This window comes from Mustela putorius, unplaced genomic scaffold, assembly GCF_011764305.1.
Source record: "Mustela putorius furo isolate JIRA1106 unplaced genomic scaffold, ASM1176430v1.1 tig00003962_pilon_pilon_pilon, whole genome shotgun sequence".
In the NCBI taxonomy this organism is placed as follows: domain Eukaryota; kingdom Metazoa; phylum Chordata; class Mammalia; order Carnivora; family Mustelidae; genus Mustela; species Mustela putorius.
The window spans coordinates 14,599,420-14,618,032 of record NW_025422106.1 but is presented as its reverse complement, the minus strand read 5'-3'; the positions used below and the strand labels follow the sequence as shown (position 1 = coordinate 14,618,032).

The window sequence follows — 18,613 nt, the reverse complement described above, 5'->3', positions numbered from 1 at the left end:
CCAGAAATGACTCCTGTCACAGTGGGGCTCCGGTGAAGCCATCTTCTGGGGCCCTGTGAGCAGGACTGGCGCACCAGATGGGTGCATGCCACCTGCCCTTACCTGCTGCCCTTATCCTTTTCCAATAGGACCCTGTCCCCCCTGAGCTGACCAGACTCCTACAGCAATCCCAGGACCCCTTACTCAAGGTGCTTTTTCCTACTGACCCTGAAGAAAAGGCCCAGGAGGAGCCCTCTGGCCAGAGCAGAGCCCCTGTGTTGACTGTAGTGTCCAAGTTCAAGGTGGGTCTGGGGGTGCTAATATGTGCCTGGTTCACTCATCAATCTCATATATTTACCAGGCATCTCCCAGGGTGGGTACTGTGTGCTAGGGACCACTGATGAGTCACAGAAACATGATCCCATCCACATGGAGTTGGTAGCCTCACAGGGAAGATCGAGATGGGAAACTGACAAAGAGACATATAATTGACATGATTGAAAGCCTAGGATCTTGTGGGTGTGTGAGTGAGGGCCTCTTACCCACTGCTGATAGGGTGATCGTGGACAAGCAATAGTTCCTTGAACCTCTGTGCCCCATTCCTTCCCAGTTCTCCAGCGTCCTAGTCCAGCTGTCCTTGGCTGGTAGACTGGCCATGTACCCCAGCACCTTTTGCTTTCTGCCCCCTCTCAGCCCTTGCACATTCTGCTCCCCCTTCCTGGGACGCCTGTTCCCCTGCCCCTGCTATTGCCCCCAAACTCCCACCCTCCATACCCCTTGCCCTAGTTGATTCCTTCTCCTCCTTCAAACTTCAGCCTGATCATCACCTCCTAGAGGAAACACCTTGTGGAGACCAGATTTTGTTGGGACTTTCCTGCCTAGCCTCAAACACCCCACTGAGGGGGGCCCACCCCATGTCTCTGTGTCCCGTCAGACCCTGGGTTCTGAGCCCCAGACTGACCATGTCATTACCCCAGCACAGGTCCCCCGGCACACAGGATGGGTTTCATGAGAGCAGCTGTTGCCTGAATGAGTGGCAGTGGCTTCTGAGATGGTGCTCTTCTAGGAAGATTGCACCGGTGAGGGTGAGGGGAGAGGAGCAGAGACCAGCCAGGTGTAAGATAGCAGGTCAGGAAGATCCCTGGAGGCAGGGGATGAGGAGCATTGGGAGGTCAGGCCAGGAGGGTGCTTAGACTCCATGAGCACGTCCCATAATTGTCCCAGGACCCTCACAGCATCCCCGTCTCCGAGCTGTGAGGACCGCTGGGGGTGTTGGAGGCTGTCACTAACCAGGGCCCAGCTGATGTGCACCGGCAGCCCCAGTCTGTCTGACCAACAGTCTCCCTCCTGCAGGCCTCCCTGGAGCAGCTTCTGCAGGTTCTGCATTGCACGACGCCCCACTACATTCGCTGCATCAAGCCCAACAGCCAGGGCCAGGCGCACAGCTTTCTCCAGGAGGAGGTAATTCACAGAGCTGGAGCTGCTTTGCAGCGAGTTCTATCTGGCCAAGGCCCTGAGGGATTGAAAGCCAGAACTTACCCTCCAAATGGAGTAACCAGAGTGCGTGTCTCAGGCTGTCCCACATGAGGGCGTCTTGTATTCCCTGCTTTGGCAGCATGGTCATGTATGGTTTCACGGTCTGTGCACGGCACAGTAAGCTAGTCAAGATGTCCCCCTGCATCTGACGCTCTGTCACTGGCTGTGCCTTGCTGAGACCAAAGCTGCCCTGTGGGACAGGTGACTCTTGTGATTCACTGAAAGCCTGTGTCGCCTTAGAGTCAGCACAGTGCAGCCATTTCTGTCAAGTTGTTGCTGATTTGCACAAATGCAGTCGGCCAGCAGCTGCCCTTTGTTCAGGGTACCGAGCTCTGTGGTGTGGATGAGGTCTGAGTGCTGCAGAGTGCTGGAGAGGGTCCCACAGCCAAGTGGTCTAGAGTTGAAGGCCAGGATCTCTCCACTCAGGTCCCGAAGAACCTTTACAGTATGATCTCTCCTCCCTCTTGGCTGTGATTTACTCTCTTGTCCGCAGAATATAAAATAAATAGAAAACAGATTGGGTTGGGCTGCATGGTGAGGCAGAGCCTCTGCGCTGGCTGGAGGGCTGAGACAAAAGCAGGACCAGCACTTGCCTCAGCTGCATCCAAAGCCAGGCATCCGATAAGGGTACCTGGGGCCACCTGGACCCTTTCTAGCAGGGAGATCTTCTTGAGGTCCCAAGGAGTATACCCCCAGCAGCCACACCTCTGGACAGCCTGCAGGTTCATACCTACCAAGGCCAGGGTAAGGCCTCAGAGGGCAGAAGGAGTGGTATTTCTGACCTGCTGGCCCCATGCCACAGGTGCCCATCCTGTCTCCACCCTTGCAGGTCCTGAGCCAGCTGGAGGCCTGTGGCCTCGTGGAGACCATCCACATCAGTGCTGCTGGCTTCCCGATCCGGTGAGTGGGCCGAGCCAGGCACGGGGCAGGACCAGTGCTGGGGTGGAGCTTGGGACTCGGGCATGACGAGCTGCCCAGCCCAGAGCAGGAGGTGGAGGTGAAGAGAAAGCAGCAAGTCTTCAGAGGTCAACCTGGAGCTCAAGAGGCTTCACTCGTTCATTTCGTTTATCTGTTCACTTTCTGTGTACTGTTTTGTAGCAGGCACTGTTTCCGGTGTCAGTGAATAAGGAAGGTGAGCCTCTGCCTCTTGGGGCATCCGTTCCTATGGACATACAAGAAGTACAAAGTTAACCAGTGCTAGGAAAGAAACAAAAAAATGCTGCTCGGTAGACTAATGGGAGAAAAGAATCTTTGGGCTGTTGAGGGAGGGGCCCCTCTAAACAGCTCAGGCCTCTGTTAAGGAAAGGTTTGGGGGAGGAAACCACAAGCACAAAGCTCCCAGTTTAGGAACTAAGATGCTAACGTGACAGGCGCATAGAGACCTGGAGGAGAGCGGCCACATGGACCCCACAAGGACTTGGCAGTTTGTCCACAGGGCCTGGAAGCCGCTGGGTGTTGTGAGGAGAGAGTGCTGTGCGCACATTTATGCTCTGTGGCTGCTGTGTGGAGGCTGGACATAGGGGTAGGAGAGAAGGGACATGTTTAGAGAAGGCTGTTGCTGGTGTGCAGGCAGGATGGTGACCCAGATGAGGGGGCAGCCATGAAAAATGGAGTGAAATGGGGGAAATTGGAGTACCATTTCTGATACAAACGGGATTGTGGGTTGGTTGACCGTGGGGTGTGGGCAGGGGAGCAATCAGCTTCCAGGTCACACAGGAAACTTCCAGACTTCCATCTGAGGCTAATGGATGCATCAGGAGACAGTTCCCTGAGATAGGATGTCTGGGGAAGGCATAGGCTGGAGGTGGGATGGGAGGAGAGACAGGAATGTGACCTTATCAGGTTTGTAGCGGCTGTAAGACAGGCTTAGGGCCCAGAGCTTTGGGAACTAGAGTGCGTGAGCATCTGTCTTCATCGTGAGCAAGGAGGAAGTCATGGTGGGGAGAGAGAAGTGCTCTGAAGCTGTTCCCTGAGGAACATTCACATTTATAGAGAGGGTAGGTGACAAGAAATCAGCAACGGCAACTTGGCAGGAGTCGTGGGTGAAGGAGGAAGCCAGGCTTCCGGGGGTTGCGGGGGCTGAGAGAACTGCATGAAGACGGGGGCCAGTTGGGCACCTCCCAAGGCCAGGCAGAGCACTGACTGTTAGATTTGGTGGCGTGGTGTTTGCTGACGGCTGCAAGAAGAAGCACATGGGAACAGCGCTGGGGACAGAAGCCAGACTCAGGAGGAGGAGGTAGAGACAGATACAAGGTGTCACCAGCAGTTTAAGTGTTGCAGTGGAGGGAAGCAGAGAAATCAGGAGGAAGCAAGGGAGGCTCTGGGGTCAGAAGCCACAGATGTGACTGACTGCATACGCACCAGGAGCCATCCAGCTGGGGAGAAGCCTGCAAGTCCCTTTGGAAGGAGGCAGGCCACAGTCCCCTATGAAAAGAGCGAACAGCTGTTTGGGCAGATCACCTTGGCAGGAAAAGCAGACCCAGTTTAAAATGGTCTCCACTGGCTTCTGTGAATGACCACAGTCCTCCCTCCAGAACCACACCGCATCCATTCATCGCGGGCACTCTGAGGGCAGCGCCTCGCTCCACTGTTGAGTAGATTAAATCAAGGAACTCCCGTTGGCCCCAAGCTCTGTGCCAGGCTCACAGATGAAGTCACTTCATTTCTTCTGCCTCCCTCGGCTTCCAGGATCCCTCACCGGAACTTCGTGGAACGATATGAAGTACTGAGAAGGCTCTGTGCTCGCACATCCTCTGGCCCCCACAGCCCATCTCCTGCTGAAGGGCACTCCGGTGAGTGGGGCCCGTGTGCTAGTCAGGTGTTCAACCACAGTTGACCGAGCTCCTATCCTGAGCCATCTCGGATGGGGCTGGGCATTCAGAGCAGAGGAAAACACAGCCTTGCTCTCCTGGTTCTTAGCTCAGTAGGGGAAACAAACTAAAAGAAGACAAACACTAGGGAAAGTGGAAAGGCAGAGCTGAGTACAGAATGCCGTGGGTAGTGCTGGGGAAGTGTGAATCAGGGAAAGCTTCCTGGAGGAAGTAGTGTCTGAGGACAGATGGCATTGGCCAGGTGAAGAACATTCCACATGACAGGTAATTGGATGGAGGGCTGCATGCAGGAGACAACACTGTGTGTGTGAGGAACTCCAGGCCAGAGTTGCTTCTCCATAAGGAAGAGAACAGGCATGTCACAGAAGCCAAGCTTTATTCTCTGGGTAGATGGAGGCACGTCAGAGGAGGAAGAGAGGGACATCAGCCTCGTGCTTTCTGGAGACCACTGTGGGGCCCCTGTGGCAGGCCATGGGAGTGAGGCTATTCATGCTGGCCAGAGTCAAGCTAGAGGTGTGGGCACAATGGGCAGTGTTGGGAAGAAACTGGTCAGACTGTGCCTGGCCAGTGGGGAAGAGAGGTTTGGGGGAGCTGCTGAGCCCCATAGGGCTGACTTGAGCTCCAGGTTCCTGGAGTCATCCTGTGGAGGCATCTGCAAAGCCCTCGGCAAGCTCTAACGTCAAGGGAAGGTCGCATGTGGCCCCGGTTTGGGGGTTGTCAGCATGCAGGGTAAGCCCCCTGCATAGGTGGAAGAAGAAGAAGCCAAGGACAGAGTGGGAGGCCCCTGCCCAGCAGCAGTGGCTTCCACACACACAGCCCTGCCCTGGAGCCTGGCAGACCTGGGACAGTTCTGCTTTCCCTTCTCTCTCGGGCACAGTTTTGTCACTTGCCTTTCACTCTTTTCCCCCACTTCTTTCCTTCCCCTCTCTTCGTGATCTGCTCTACTGCTGTGTCTCATGCCCAAAGCCCCCTTCGCCCCTGGTTGATTTTGCGGTTTCTCGTCTGCGGCGTCTTCTTTGGCAGCCTCTGTCTCCAGAGAGGCACTGGGCAGCAAAAGGTGGTCAGAGCCCTCAGGTAAATCCTCTGTAGGAGCCAGCCCTGCACGCTGTGGGAGGGCAGGCAGGGGCACCTGTTGGGCCTCCCTGGGACTGGGATTCGTTCGCCCTTTTCTCACGTGGCAGGAAGTTGAGGGGTCAGGCAGAGGGAACGGCCCAGCTGCCCTACTTGGCCCTCAGCATGTTTGGGGCCTTGGAACACATGCTTGCAGAGTAGCCTGGGTTTCCAGATGGGGGTCCAGGCACCAAATACCCTTTGGCAGCTTGCCCAGGGAACCCACAGGCATGGAGGCTGTGGGCCAGCCCAGGGCCCAGCCACAAGTAAAGATTTCTGTATGCCTCAGAACACCAGATGCCTCCCCCCAAAAAGGGTGGAGAAGTGGTTAGAGGCAAGAACAGGAGCAGAGAAGCCTGTGGAGTAGTGGGGGAGACCAGAACCGGTTTCTCAAGTCCACAGAAGTGTGTAGATGACGAAGAGCTGATGGGACCTCCATCTCCCATCCCACAGAAAGGTCTCCGTGCACCGAGGTGGCCACTCTGCAAGCTGTTCTCCAGGACATCCTCCACACTCTTCCAGCTCTGACTCAGGCAGCAGCCATACTTGGTGACCCCGCTAAGGCCATACCAGCCCCAGTTCACTGTGGCAAGACCAAGGTGTTCATGACGGACTCCATGGTAAGCTGGTTGATGGTGAGGAGGGGAGTTCTCCGAAGCCAGCCGCTTGCTCTCCTCAGTACCACGGGATCTGGAACCACTTCGGGGCCATGGGAGGAGAGGCTGAGACCCTCAGCGGATACCCCTTCTCCCAGCTGGAGCTTCTGGAACACAGACGCGCCCAGGTGCTGGAGCAGTGTGCCCGCCGCATCCAAGGCAGCTGGAGGCGACACTGGCATCGCAAGCAGGAGAGGCAGAGGCGGGCGGCCGTGCTCATCCAGGCAGGTAGGAGGCGCATGGGCCTGTGTGCAGACCCTGCGTGATCTGAGTTTCCTGCAGAACCTTATGCCAAGGCTGTGTCCGAGCCTCAGCGCATGGATGGCACGACCCTATGGTGCACTGGGATTCGAATTCCAACCCACCTCACCCATTGTCTCCCCAGTCCAGTGAAAACCAGGTCACACTGCTGTCTGTAGGCAGCAGAGACTAAAAAATTGCCTTTAATTCCCCTTTCCCAGACCTAGAGGGTGGCTTATGCCATCTTCCTTTGCTTCCACAACAAATCACTATGTGCTGGGTCCAGGGCTTGTAATGAGTTTGAGAAGATCTGATTTATCAAAGGAAGAGACATAGAAAGCATATTCACAGCAGTCTTACCTTGAAAATACTAGAAACCACCCACATAGCTGACCGTAGTAAAGTCATGGTTATGTCATGAACCAAACTTACAATACAGCCAAGAAGTCTTTTTGAAGAGTATTTTAAATTTAATGGAAAACCTCTTCCAATGTGATGTTCAAATCAGGATACCAAACTGCATGTCAAGCGCGATGCCACCTTCCTCAGGTGTGTTTCTGTGTTTACAAGCCTAAAAAAATCGTGTAAGCCAACTGTAGAACTCTGCAGTGGTCAGCTAACAGGATTTGGATCTGTCTTTAAACTTTTTAGTTTTCTAGAATCCAAACTATTAATAGTGAATGGAATAGCCCCTTTTCTGAATGGAAAAAAAACGAGAAAATGCTCAAAGTGCAAGAGAAGGAAATGAAAATTGCGACATGATCAGTCTACCATAGTGGGCGCATGGTGGGGTCTCTGTTTATGAATTCTTAAGGCCAGTAAGTAGCTTGAGCTGAGGATTTCCCCCTTGTTCCCTGGGCACTGCCTCGGGCAGTGCCTGAGGCAGAGGTGAGTTTGCTCCCCGCTGCCCTTCCATACGAGGTCTATCCCAGCCTGACGCTCCGAGTGGCCTTCCAGAGCTTTTTGAGGGCCTTTGTTCTCTCCTGTAGGCGGCAGCGTGGGCTGGCCGTTCACCAAGGAGGCGCAGGTTCTGGGCAGCTCGGGCGTGGCTGCAGGGCCAGGCTTGCAGAGTTTTAACATTTCATTTACTTTCTTGTCTCTGGGCAAACCTGCCAGCCATCCGTTCCTGGTTAGCTCGGAAACAGGTGCAGAGGCTGCACACCGCCGCCACAGTCATCAAGCGCGCGTGGCGGAAGTGGAGAGTGAGTATAGGACTCCTGTGGGCAGAACGGGTGGTGGCCGGCTGGCACCCAGCGGCCCTGGGCTGGAGTGCTCGCCCGGCACTGCATGGGACACCACCTGTCCCCCGGGACGCCTGGGGTGCAGAAAGGGCAGCATCAGCAATTCTGGGCACATACTAAAAATCATGGAATTCTGCACTTTCAAGGGGTGAATTTTATAGTCTCTCAAGTAGATCTCAAAGCTGTTACTTTTTTTTTTTTTTTTTAAGATTTTATTTATTTATTTGACAGAGAGAAAAGCTGTTACTTTTAAAGTAGCAAATATAAGGCCTGAGCACAGGTGCCTTGGGCACAAAGATGTTTGGCCACAAGGCCACATCTGTTTGAAGGCCTCCAGCTGTTCAACAGTCCTGTGCCCTTCCGATCACCTTGTTGAGCTATCTTATTATAGTTTGGGTTTCCATTAAGAACTAACAGATTGATGGGGCACCTGGGTGGCTCAGTGGGTTAAAGCCTCTGCCTTTGGCTCAGGTCATGATCCCAGGGTCCTGGGATTGAGCCCCACATTGGGCTCTCTGCTCAGCAGGGAGCCTGCTTCCTCCTCTCTCTGCCTGCTTCTCTGCCTACTTGTGATCTCTGTCTGTCCAATGAATAAATAAAATATTTTTAAAAAAACTAACAGATTGAAAGCTATAAAGTGGCATTCTCTTTTTTTAAGATTGGAATGGCCTTCCTTGCTTCGAAAGAACTGGATGGTGTGGAAGAAAAACACTTTTCTCAAGTTCCCCTTCCCACGGGCTCCTTCCTACTGCCACAGACACAGACCAGCCTCCTGGCAGCAATAATCCGCCTCTGGCCCCTGGGACTGGTCCTGGCCAACGCAACTGTGGGGGTCCGAGGCTTTCAGAGAAAGCTGGTGGTCTGGGCCTGCCTCCAGCTCCCTGTGGGGAACCCCAGTAGCTACCCGGTCCAGATAGCGCAAGGACAAGCTGGTGTCACATCCATCCGAGCACTGCCTCAGGTAAGCTGTGTGATGGGACAGCAGTCCTGCCCACCACATCTCTAGGTCCCTCACACCTCCTTGCAGAAGGCAGGAGCCAAAGCCCGAGTCCGCAGCAGGAGCAGGACTGAGGCAAGAGCTGTTCTGACCAGGGAAGCCACAAGCCTGAGCTTCCCAGCTGGCTGTAGGTTTGGGTGGTTTCCATCATTACAACTCAGAATTTTCTAGAGTCCTCCCACTTTTTATTTTAAAGATTTTATTTATTTATTTGACAGAGAAATCACAAGTAGGCAGAGAGAGAGGGAAGCAGGCTCCCTGTTGAGCAGAGAGCCCAATGCGGGGCTTGATCCCAGGACCCTGGGATCATGACCTGAGCCGAAGGCAGAGGCTTAACCCACTGAGCCACCCAGGCGCCCCCCCATTCCCCTTTTATAAACTGTCTGGCTTCTCCTCTGAAATCTCCATTTAATTAGTCCCACCTTTTTTTTTTTTTTAAATATTTATTTATTTATTTGACAGAGAGAGAGAGATCACAAGTAGACAGAGAGGCAGGCAGAGAGAGAGAGAGAGGAGGAAGCAGACTCCCAGTGGAGCAGAGAGCCCGAGGTGGGACTCAGTCCCAGGACCCTGAGATCATGACCTGAGCCGAAGGCAGAGGCTTAACCCACTGAGCCACTCAGGTGCCCCTAATTAGTCCCACTTTTTGTGGTGACAGTTTATTGTCTCAAATAGCACTGAAGTTAGCATCCTATTTTCCTCAAATTATTACTTCGTTTATCTCCTGCTCCAGCTGTGCAGATGACAAGCAGGTAAGTCAGTGGTCCAAGAGCTGTTTTTATAATACAAAAACACAGCCAGGGAAAGACTCAGCCAACACACATAATGGGCTAATGCTCAACCTGCCACATGAGGTCCCAGCAAGGGTTAAGTGACACAAGTCAGAAGGAAGGAAGCAGCAAGTTTCCATACCTGAGGAATTACGGTAGAACAGAACCTAGAGATCTCCGTAACCACACATGGGTCAGCCAGATAAACAGCAGTGGGACTGTTTGCTCTGCCAGTTTTAAGCAGTCTTAGGACTATGACAGGCAACACTCTTACAGGAGAGAGCTCGCTCATCCATCACACCAAGTGGATGTGAAATGTTGTATTTTTAATTTGCCCCTCATTTAGAATGAGCAGAAAGCCTGCATTCAATCCTGCTCCTGCTGGGACCCTGCTATCAGTGCTTGTCCACACCTCTGCGTTTCTAGCACTGGTGCTGTGGGGCCCCGAGAGGACTCGCACTCCCAGGATCTGGGGTTCTAGCAGTCTCTCTCTCTCCCTAGGGCTCGATCAAGTTCCACTGCAGGAAGTCTCCACTGCCGTACGCCGACATCTGCCCTGAACCCTCACCCTACAGTGTTACTGGCTTTAATCAGATTCTGCTGGAAAGACACAGCCTGGGCCATGGGTGAGCTCTTCTCACCTTCTAGCCTCACCTGGCTGGGCAATCCTTTGGTGCCTTTGTGTCTACAAGGCCTTTCCTGCCAGCTGCTTTGCCAAAGACATTTAATCCACACAAAGATGCCAAACTACTCCCACAGCAACTCCAAGCACTTGTGACCAAGCAATGTGTTGCAGCCCCTGCACTAGGGGCCTGGGGCTCCCCTCTACATCTCAGGCCCTGACAGCTGTCGGGCTGGTTAGCAAATCAGGGCTAAGAAACCTCAGGACCACAGAGGATGTCCCCCATTTTACTACCTTCATAGATCCAATGCAGCAGGGTAGTCCATCACTACAGTGGGGCATCCCAATTCCCTGCAAACAGAACAGGTGGGTCAGCTTGAAATTAGCCCCCAAATTTCAATTAGAATATTTGCATTTAGTTCCTTTAAAAGGAACAAAACCTATTTTTAATATGTTGATTTATTTAATGTAATAATGTAACAAAAGGGTGAATACAATTTACCACAGAATTACCATGTCCTGATTTTATTTAGCAACAGTGAGCAAGTTTTAACTCAAATGGGTATGAAACTTGACCAATCATGTGATGTCTAAACTGTACCAAAATTAAAATATCTAAACACCACCATCTGAATGTCCAGTTCTCCCTCCATCAAGGGTTTGTCACCTTGAGTATCCTCTTCTTGTCTGAAACCCACGCCCACAGTGCCGAAGACAAAGAGCTTGTGCAGCCGGCCTGGAAGTCAGCACCGTGGCCGAGGGCCCCACGCTAGCTCTTCTGGGGGTCGCAGGCAGGGTGAACGCACGCGCACGTGCCAGCAAGCAGCTCGGGAGCTCAGCTCACGAATCCTCCTCCCGGGATGGCTCCACGATCCGTAAACAGCAGTCCGCAAACTCCACAAACAAGGGCTCCTGCATGCAGGCTCGCATGAGCTTCGCCTTATTGTCACCCTGATCGAGGCTGACCATCAGCTGTCGAAGGTGCGGGTTGAGCAGAAGGCTTCTCAGTGCTGCAGACTCGCCTGAAAAATGAGCGAGAAAGCTGATGTGGGTTCAAGTGGGGACAGATGGAGACGGCTAAAAGCTAAATGCGTCCAGTGTAGTACCCGTCAAGGGTGCTGCATGCCCTAAACCTTTAAACCCGAGAATGGAACCCATGCTCCACATTAACAAGGTGAGGTCACCAGAGCAGCTGATCTCCCAGTTAAAGGCCGTCAGATTCTTGTTCTCAGCATCCCTATAAAAGTTTAACTTTATGCCATTTCAACTAGGAAAAAAATACCAGCACATACACAGAGAACAACATGAATTTGTTGGCACGTTGTTTTTCATGGGCCTGAAGGTTCTCCCGGGTGAGGAGAGTTACACCAAACAGTCTGAGCGCTGTGAAGGCCAGCGCACGGCCCTCACACTGCAGCCTTGGTAGCAATGAACAGACACGGACATCTGCCTGCTGCCTCACAGTTTACAAAACCATCCACGCCTGCCCTCGGCCTCACTGCCGTGGGACTGGGTGCGTGGCAGGGTGGGCCTCAGGCGACGGAAACAAAACCTTCCACATGCAGGAACCACATTGGCCTGTTCATCACAACACTTCACAGAACTGCCCCCAGGCCTGACCATGTGGGCCTACAAAAACGCCAGGCGTTATGAACACCTGTGTCCCTCTAAAAATCTGTCTGCTGGAGTGACCAGACCACATACGAAGCACGGGGGAGGTGGGAGTGAATGCAGGCCCCTGCCCTACAGGCCGGCGTGGGAGAAGTTACCATCAAGTATGAGTGGTGTATTTCCAGGCCCCATGGAAAGGTGAAAGTGCTTGCTTCTGAGAAAGACAAAAGGTCAAGGAAAGTTAAGGTGAGGAAGGGTAACCTGAACCAAGCCTTGAGGGAGAACTCTGGCGACCCACAAAACCAGCAGGATTCTAGGCAGGGAGGTGCGGAAGCCCCAAGTGTTTATGGAGTCAAGTGGCCAAAGGGATCTGCATACCACACTCCATTAGGGGGACCCCTGAACACCACAGGTTTGAGCTGCATGGGTCCCCTCCTACACAGTGTTCTCCTATCAGTACAGTGTTGTAAATGTATTTTCCCTTCCTTGTGATTTTCTTAACATTGTCTTTTCTCTCATTGACTTTATTGTAAGAATGCAGCATGTAATACATGGAACATACAGAATGTGTGTTAATTGACTTAAGTTATCGGTAAGGTTTCCGGTCTACAGTAGGCTATTAGTAGGTAAGTTCTGGGGGAGTCAGAAGATAAATTTTCAACTGCAGGGTAGACGAAGGGGAGCCCTACCCCTGTGCAGTTCAAGGGTCACCTGTATTTAGTAACTTAAAAAAAAAATCAGGCTCTATACATTGAATTAAATAGATTAGTGGTTGATGAAGAAGCAAGCATACACACTTACCTAAATTCTTTAAATTCTGCAAAGACACTCTGTCCTCTTCCTCATCACTATTGAGAAAGTCAGCTACAGAGTCGTCGTCATCTGAGGAACAGAAAGCACAACTAATTATGACTAGAAACAAAGCCTGGACGCCAGACTTGAACAACTCCCAACAGATAAAAGTGCACATCGGTGACCGTAGCAAGGGGAAGCAGGTACTGACAAAACAAAAATGACCTTATCTGGAATTCATGACTTTTCCAACATTCCTCTTTTTGGGGAAGGAGGGTGAAGCCAAGAATTGGGGAGTTTAACAAATGCACCCTAGTGTGTTCACATGCTTGTTCTTTTTTTTTTTTTTTAAACCATTTTTTAAGACTTTATTTATTTATTTGACAGACAGAAATCACAAGTAGGCAGACAGTGAAGCAGAGAGAGGGGGACGCAGGCTCCCCACTGAGCAGAGAGCCCAATGTGGGGCTTGATCCCAGGACCCTGGGATCATGATGTGAGCGGAAGGCAGAGGCTTAACCCACTGAGCCACCCAGGCGCCCCTCACATGCTTGTTCTATGTGCTTCTCTGGTCGTTAGGCCAGGAGCCTGATTCTCCAATCCCTATCACCCCAGCTCTCCTCACTATGGCTCCAGCCCTGTCGGGGGCCAAAAAATTCAGTGCTCGGTAAAAACCTGCTAACATGAATACCTTGTTTTCAGTATAGTCAGAAATTTCTGACATTGCCAAAACCCAACAAGGAGGTTTCTCCAAGGGCAGAAATAGGCTATCCCATGCTGTGAATGTTCAATACCTCTTTGCTGGCACCAGGAGGGGCTGCCTTCAGAGGCTGGCATGGTGCCTGACACCCAGGAGAGACTGTAGTCTGCAGTGATGGCTGGGATGACTGCGCATTCCCACAATAAGCTGGGAGGTGCCCCAACAGCAGGAAGGGGAGGTTGGGCCAAGGGAGCCTCCCACATGAGCCTGGCTCAGGTGAACCGATGCTCCAGTCAGGCCCAGGGTGGGAAACCTGAAGCCATGACTGGAGAAGGCTCCTGTCATTAGGGTGTCCCCCTCCCCCAAACACCACAGCCAGCTGCCTCTCACACCCTTACTTCTTGCCCTCAGGCTGCTCTAGACTACGCAACAGGGGCCCCCACTGCTAGTGCTCTGGGCTATGGAAGCTGTTCTTAATGAAGCCATCTTTCCTGACTCCCTGTCCCAACCCACATCTCTTTCCTTTCAGTTATTACCTTGAAACCCTTTCAAGGTTAGTTTTTTTGAAGTCAAGCAACCCACCTTTGTTTTCTGTGGGCTTTACAGTTTTTGCCGTAACAGGGGACCTTATTTTTTTCTCAGCAGGACGAGTTTCGGGGTTGCACTGCTCTGAAAGAGACATGAACAGATGCACATCACCTCCACTTTAGTGACAAGGCCACACTGCCCCACCGAGCCAGCTTCTAGTTGGGAAACATGTATGTGGTTAGGGAAGGAGGGGGTGGAGATGTATGCAGAGAAAGTGAGGGATCCTATCAAAGGGCAGCACTGAGAAAAGCAACCCTGGGCCTGGCAGAGGATGGAAGAAGCAGGCCTCACGAACCTGAAAGCTGTCCCCATCCTCCTTTCCCCCGCCTAACCCCGCTGGGCTCTCCCTAGAATTAAGTGACACACTGACTTCAATTAGCGAACAATTTTCTCAGCAGTTTCAGGTACCAAATTTGCATGTACCACATGCCGCTGGGATGACACAGATGAAAGTCATCAGGCCCACCTCAAGGGGTTAAGCCTTAGGGATGGCAGCCAGAGACCTGGATAAGAGTCCGATCGATGTCACCTGAGAGGACTGGAAGACAAAGGGGAGGCGCTGCCAGGTGGAAAGAGCATTCCTGACAGAGAGGTCTACAGCTGGACCAGAACCCTGGAAGAATAGGGTCATGTGCAAGGACAGTGATATGCAACTAGCAGCTGACTGACAGGGGAGGACTGGCAGGTGGCTGGGATGCAAGTGGAGGAAGCAAGAGCAGAAGAGGGCCACACGGGAGGCTGCCCTTTCCTCCCAAGAGCAGTGTCTCTCATCAAAGGCACTGTGATGTTCAGGGTGGAAAGGTCTTTAACAGTGTGAGATGGTCTCACACTCCACAGGGTGTTTATTTGCACCAACACCAATTACCAGAAGTGCCCCAACCCTCAGCTACTGTCACAACAGAAACATTCTCACAATGTGTCTCCATATAGAGAGCAATACCCAGGCTAAGAACCACCACCTCCCTCTGCTAGAGAGACTGGAGTTTTCAACAAGGGAGTGAATTACTCAAATGTGCATTTTAAGAGAAACCCTGGCCGCAGCAGGGCCACACAGTGAAGAGCTCCAGATTGCCCCGTACTGCCCTAGGGGTTCTTAGAGGGGCCACTCAGGACTGCACTGCCAGAGCAAAGCTTACCAACCCGGCTCCCCAACCCAATTTTCAGCAAAGCAGTTCTGCTTCTATCTTGAACAGAAAAGTTTCTTTTGAAAATGCTCAAGAAATACTAGGGTAAAAAACAAAAACAGCAGGGGGAGCGGTACAGCTTGAAACATACCTCTAGGCCAAGGACCGAGAGGGGATCACGCTATAGGCAAAAAACCAATAAGGCACTTCAATAACCAGAGTCAACTCAGCATAAGGTCATGGGAAAGGGTCCCTGAGGACTAAGAGGAGGCTCCAGATGGGAGTTAAAATATAGACTTAGACAGCACTAACCTCCCGTTAAGGTAAACAGATCTACCTCGTTGTTTCTAGCCAGGGATTTAAAGAAAAAATTGTTCTTGTTAACTGCAGCCAGCGCAGCTTTTGAGAATACTAAGAAAAAACCACTAGGGTTGACTTTGGCGGTCAAAGCAGTTACCTATTTTGGGGGGCAGAGGGGAGCGGCGGTCTCTGGGAGGAAATGTACAGAAGTTTCTGACTGGTCCAAGTCCCGGGAAGCATTCACAGGCAGAGATTCCCCCTGGGGCTCCGAGAGGATTGAGGGAGGCAAGGCCGGGAGAGACGCGGCGGGACGTGAGGGCTGCCCGCGCGAGAAGAGGGGCGGCTCGGGGGCGCGGGGAGACTCCGGGGTCTTACCTTTGTGCTTCCGGAAGCAGGTCACGGAGCAGCTGTAACAACAGAGAACACGGGCCGCGTTAGCCCGGGAAGTCGCGCGGACCCTCCCGGGGGTCCCCGCCCGGACCCCCGACGCCCCGCCCGGTCCCCTTCCAGACGACACCCGCACTCACTAAGGCACACGGCAGGCGGGGCAGCGGTATTTGGGTTTCTCCAAGCAAATCACGCAGACGACGGCGCTGCAATTGAGCGACGCCATAATCCCTCCACGGCCTCTTCTCCCGGGACGCGCCAGAGTCTGGCCGGGAGTCCCCACGTGCACGCCCTTTTTTCCTCGCTTCCTTAACCGGGACCAATCGGCGCGCAGCACTCACCGGCAGTCAAAAGCAATGGACTGATCCTGCTCATTGCTCCAGTCCTGATAAGTAGAAAGTAGATACACTCGATCCTTCGGCTTCCCGGAGTAGGTCTCGCAGTCCTCCCTACGGGGGTAGCAGGGAGAGGGAGAGAGAGAAAAAGGCTCCCCACTGAGCAAGAAGTCCCACGCGGGACTCCATCCCAGGACCCAGGGATCATGACCTGAAACAGACGTTTAACCCACTGAACAACTCAGGCGCCCCTGACTTAGACTTTCTAATTCTTGCAAGGGCACTGGGTCCTCCCCCTCGACATTCCGTTTGCTTCTATCTAGCAAATGAGAAATCCAGCCCCTGGTCCAGAATCGGTTAGATTGAGTGACACACACATGCTCTTCCCTGCTTAAGCCCTTTTTCTCTCAGGAAAGAAAGCTGAGGCTCCAAGGCAGTAGGCAGGCACAGTCTCTGCCCTCTATGAGCTCAAAGCTTAGAGTGGTGGCAGGAGGGAGAAGAGATCGTCTTAGGGTCCTGCCGGTGCTAGCCTTCACTTGCATGGCCCAGAGAGCGAATGCCTCTTCAAATCTTGCATTCCGGGCTCCTCACTCACTTGGCTTGGTCATGGAACAGATGAGTGAGCTCTGGCCCAAAGGAGGGGATTCTGGCCTAATGAGTCCAGATAGATGAACTGCGATGGGCCTTGAGTGGCACCTCAGGCTTTAGGAACAGTCATGTTTCATTAGCAGCCTGTGCCTCCTTGAAATCCTTAACACCGCCCAGCCCAACCAGGGCTGCCACCGCAGCCTTAAGTCATTCTCACTCCCAAGTCCCTCCTCCCTTGTGTTGAGCCCACTAGCCCTCAGGATTCCACTACTATAAAGGCTCCACATGATTGTCATTGTTTTTGCAGATAACCTGGTAGGACCAAAGCAATTGTTCGAGTCTTGGCTCAATTCCCTCCCTGGCTATGTGACTTCTACAGTCTCTGAGATCCCTCACCTATTAGTGTGGATGTGCAGGCCTGATGTCCTGAGCAGCCGAGAAGCAGAGAAAAGACCACGTGTAAAAATGTCTGTAATCTGAGCAGAGCCAGAGTCTCAGTGATTGCAGGCTGGGGCTTGCTGGGTGACATGAAGGGACCAGATTCCAGACTGGCTCAGATTCCATCCCGGTATCTATCTCCCTCCTTGGAGACACTTCTGACAGCGACCTCCACTGGCCTTGCCCAGCACTTAGCCAGGAAGACCAACAAACAGGTATTCACAAACAGCTATAACCTTCAAAACAAAGTAACTCCGAATTACTGATGGAAAACAGGATCGGGACGCCTGGGTGGCTCAGTCATTAAGCATCTTCCCTTAGCTCAGGTCATGATCCCAAGGTCCTGGGATCGAGCCCCAAATCAGGCTCCCTGCTCCGCGGGAAGACTGTTCTCCCTCTCCTACTCCCCCTGCTTGTATTCCCTCTCTCCTGTCAAATAAATAAATAAAATCTAAAAAAAAAAAAAAAGAAAGAAAGAAAGAAAGAAAAGAAAAGAAAACAGGATCAAGGGAGAAATGGAGTTCTAGCAGTGTGGCAGAAGTGAGGATTTGTAACTTATGTAGAATATATATGTAAATAAATAGATTGAATGTTTTTAAAAGTTTGTAATTTGAAGCACTACAAAGGATTTATTTGATAACCCAGAGTCTGTAACTCCTGGAGCTCAGGTCCCAACCCTGTGAGTGCAGGTGTCGCCCCCAAGTCCCTCAAGGCCAGGGTCCCGAAGCGCAGGTCCATCTAAAAGGGTTCTGCTGTCAGCCTCTATGGGCCACCTTCGGTGGGCCTAGGCCACTATCCATCTCTGCTTTGGATGTGCCCAACCACCCTGGGGATGCTGTTCAATCCTTAGTGCTGAAGTAGCATGGACCCCGACCTGCCCCACATGCAGATGCTCCCGGGGTAAACCAGGACCTGCCTGAAATCTAAGACATGTCCACACTGACTCAATAATCAGCGGCATCTCCTGTATTCTTCAACACTTGCGACCACCCCAGAACCATCCCAGAAGGCCCATGCTTACCTGGGAAGGCCAGAGAAGGTCAGTGATTTGCCCAGGACACAGTTGAATCCTGTGCCCTGTCTCACACCTGGTAGAAATCTGCTGACTGTGGACATCACCACCACCCATTCCGTATTTTTCCTGTGAGTTGTCTTTGGAGGCTGAGGCCATGGAGAGTCTCCACAATTTTCAGGGCTCAACCCCACGTCACCCACAACCAAACCACGCTTATTCCTCTACCTTTGGGTCCAGAGATGGTGACTTCAGTGAAAAGAAAGTTTCTGGAATTCCTCCCATGCACATTCCACGCAGTAAAGGCAGCCTTCCCTCTACTCTGGGAGACACCGCAGCATCCCAAAACAGTTGTACCCCTCCTGCTCCAATGTCCAGGAAAGAAGGCGGCTCGGCGATGGTGATGAGGTTGGGGAACATCAAAAGGCCAAGCAAGGCCAGTATAGATCTTCTTGGCAGTGGCCAGTTCAGAAAAAAAAAAAAAAAAGACACATAAGACTCCAGGCCCAGCAACGCACGTCCACACTGATGTAGTCACCCTTAGCAGCACCCTGATTCTTTCTGGACCCCCCTCCAAACCCATCCTAGCAGCTGTCTAAGGCTGCCTCACACCTCCCAAGACCGACCTGGAGAGGGGTGGGGTAGAATGATTTTCAGAGCTCTGCCACCCCGCAGGCGCTGTCCAGCACATTCCGGGGACCAAAGCCAAAGCTCTGCGTTGCGTGTGGAGGTCCAGGCCCGCCGCTCAGCACCGCC

At 52.5% G+C, this 18,613-nt stretch overlaps 2 protein-coding genes across 7 annotated transcripts in view; one reads left to right on the top strand and one right to left on the bottom strand.

Annotated features, from left to right (window-relative positions):
- The window catches only part of MYO19 (myosin XIX), a 32,986-nt gene extending 22,376 nt beyond the window's left edge, over window positions 1–10,610 (top strand). For 4 of the 5 annotated variants that reach the window (XM_045069943.1, XM_045069942.1, XM_045069945.1 and 1 more), the window contains 9 exons: window positions 129–281; window positions 1,333–1,440; window positions 2,345–2,415; window positions 4,204–4,307; window positions 5,910–6,076; window positions 6,211–6,340; window positions 7,469–7,554; window positions 8,252–8,554; window positions 9,862–10,610. In XM_045069943.1, the coding sequence (XP_044925878.1) occupies window positions 129–281; window positions 1,333–1,440; window positions 2,345–2,415; window positions 4,204–4,307; window positions 5,910–6,076; window positions 6,211–6,340; window positions 7,469–7,554; window positions 8,252–8,554; window positions 9,862–9,990 (1,251 nt within the window). In that variant the 3' untranslated portion in view covers window positions 9,991–10,610. Of the gene's footprint in view, window positions 1–128; window positions 282–1,332; window positions 1,441–2,344; window positions 2,416–4,203; window positions 4,308–5,312; window positions 5,421–5,909; window positions 6,077–6,210; window positions 6,341–7,468; window positions 7,555–8,251; window positions 8,555–9,861 lie in introns of those variants that run through there. The other variant, XR_001178603.2, reaches the window with a different exon arrangement.
- On the bottom strand, window positions 10,480–18,613 carry ZNHIT3 (zinc finger HIT-type containing 3). 2 transcript variants are annotated; one of them, XM_004747201.3, is made up of 7 exons: window positions 18,484–18,613; window positions 17,867–18,305; window positions 15,826–15,933; window positions 15,473–15,504; window positions 13,668–13,754; window positions 12,395–12,475; window positions 10,480–11,004 (listed from the first exon to the last, which is right to left on the bottom strand). In XM_004747201.3, the coding sequence occupies exons 2-7, from the start codon at window positions 17,959–17,961 to the stop codon at window positions 10,823–10,825; spliced, it is 585 nt and encodes a 194-aa protein (XP_004747258.1). In that variant the 5' UTR covers window positions 17,962–18,305; window positions 18,484–18,613; the 3' UTR covers window positions 10,480–10,822. The 2 variants fall into 2 exon arrangements, with proteins under 2 accessions (XP_004747258.1, XP_004747260.1); XM_004747203.3 differs by lacking the exons at window positions 15,826–15,933; window positions 17,867–18,305; window positions 18,484–18,613 and adding an exon at window positions 15,625–15,795.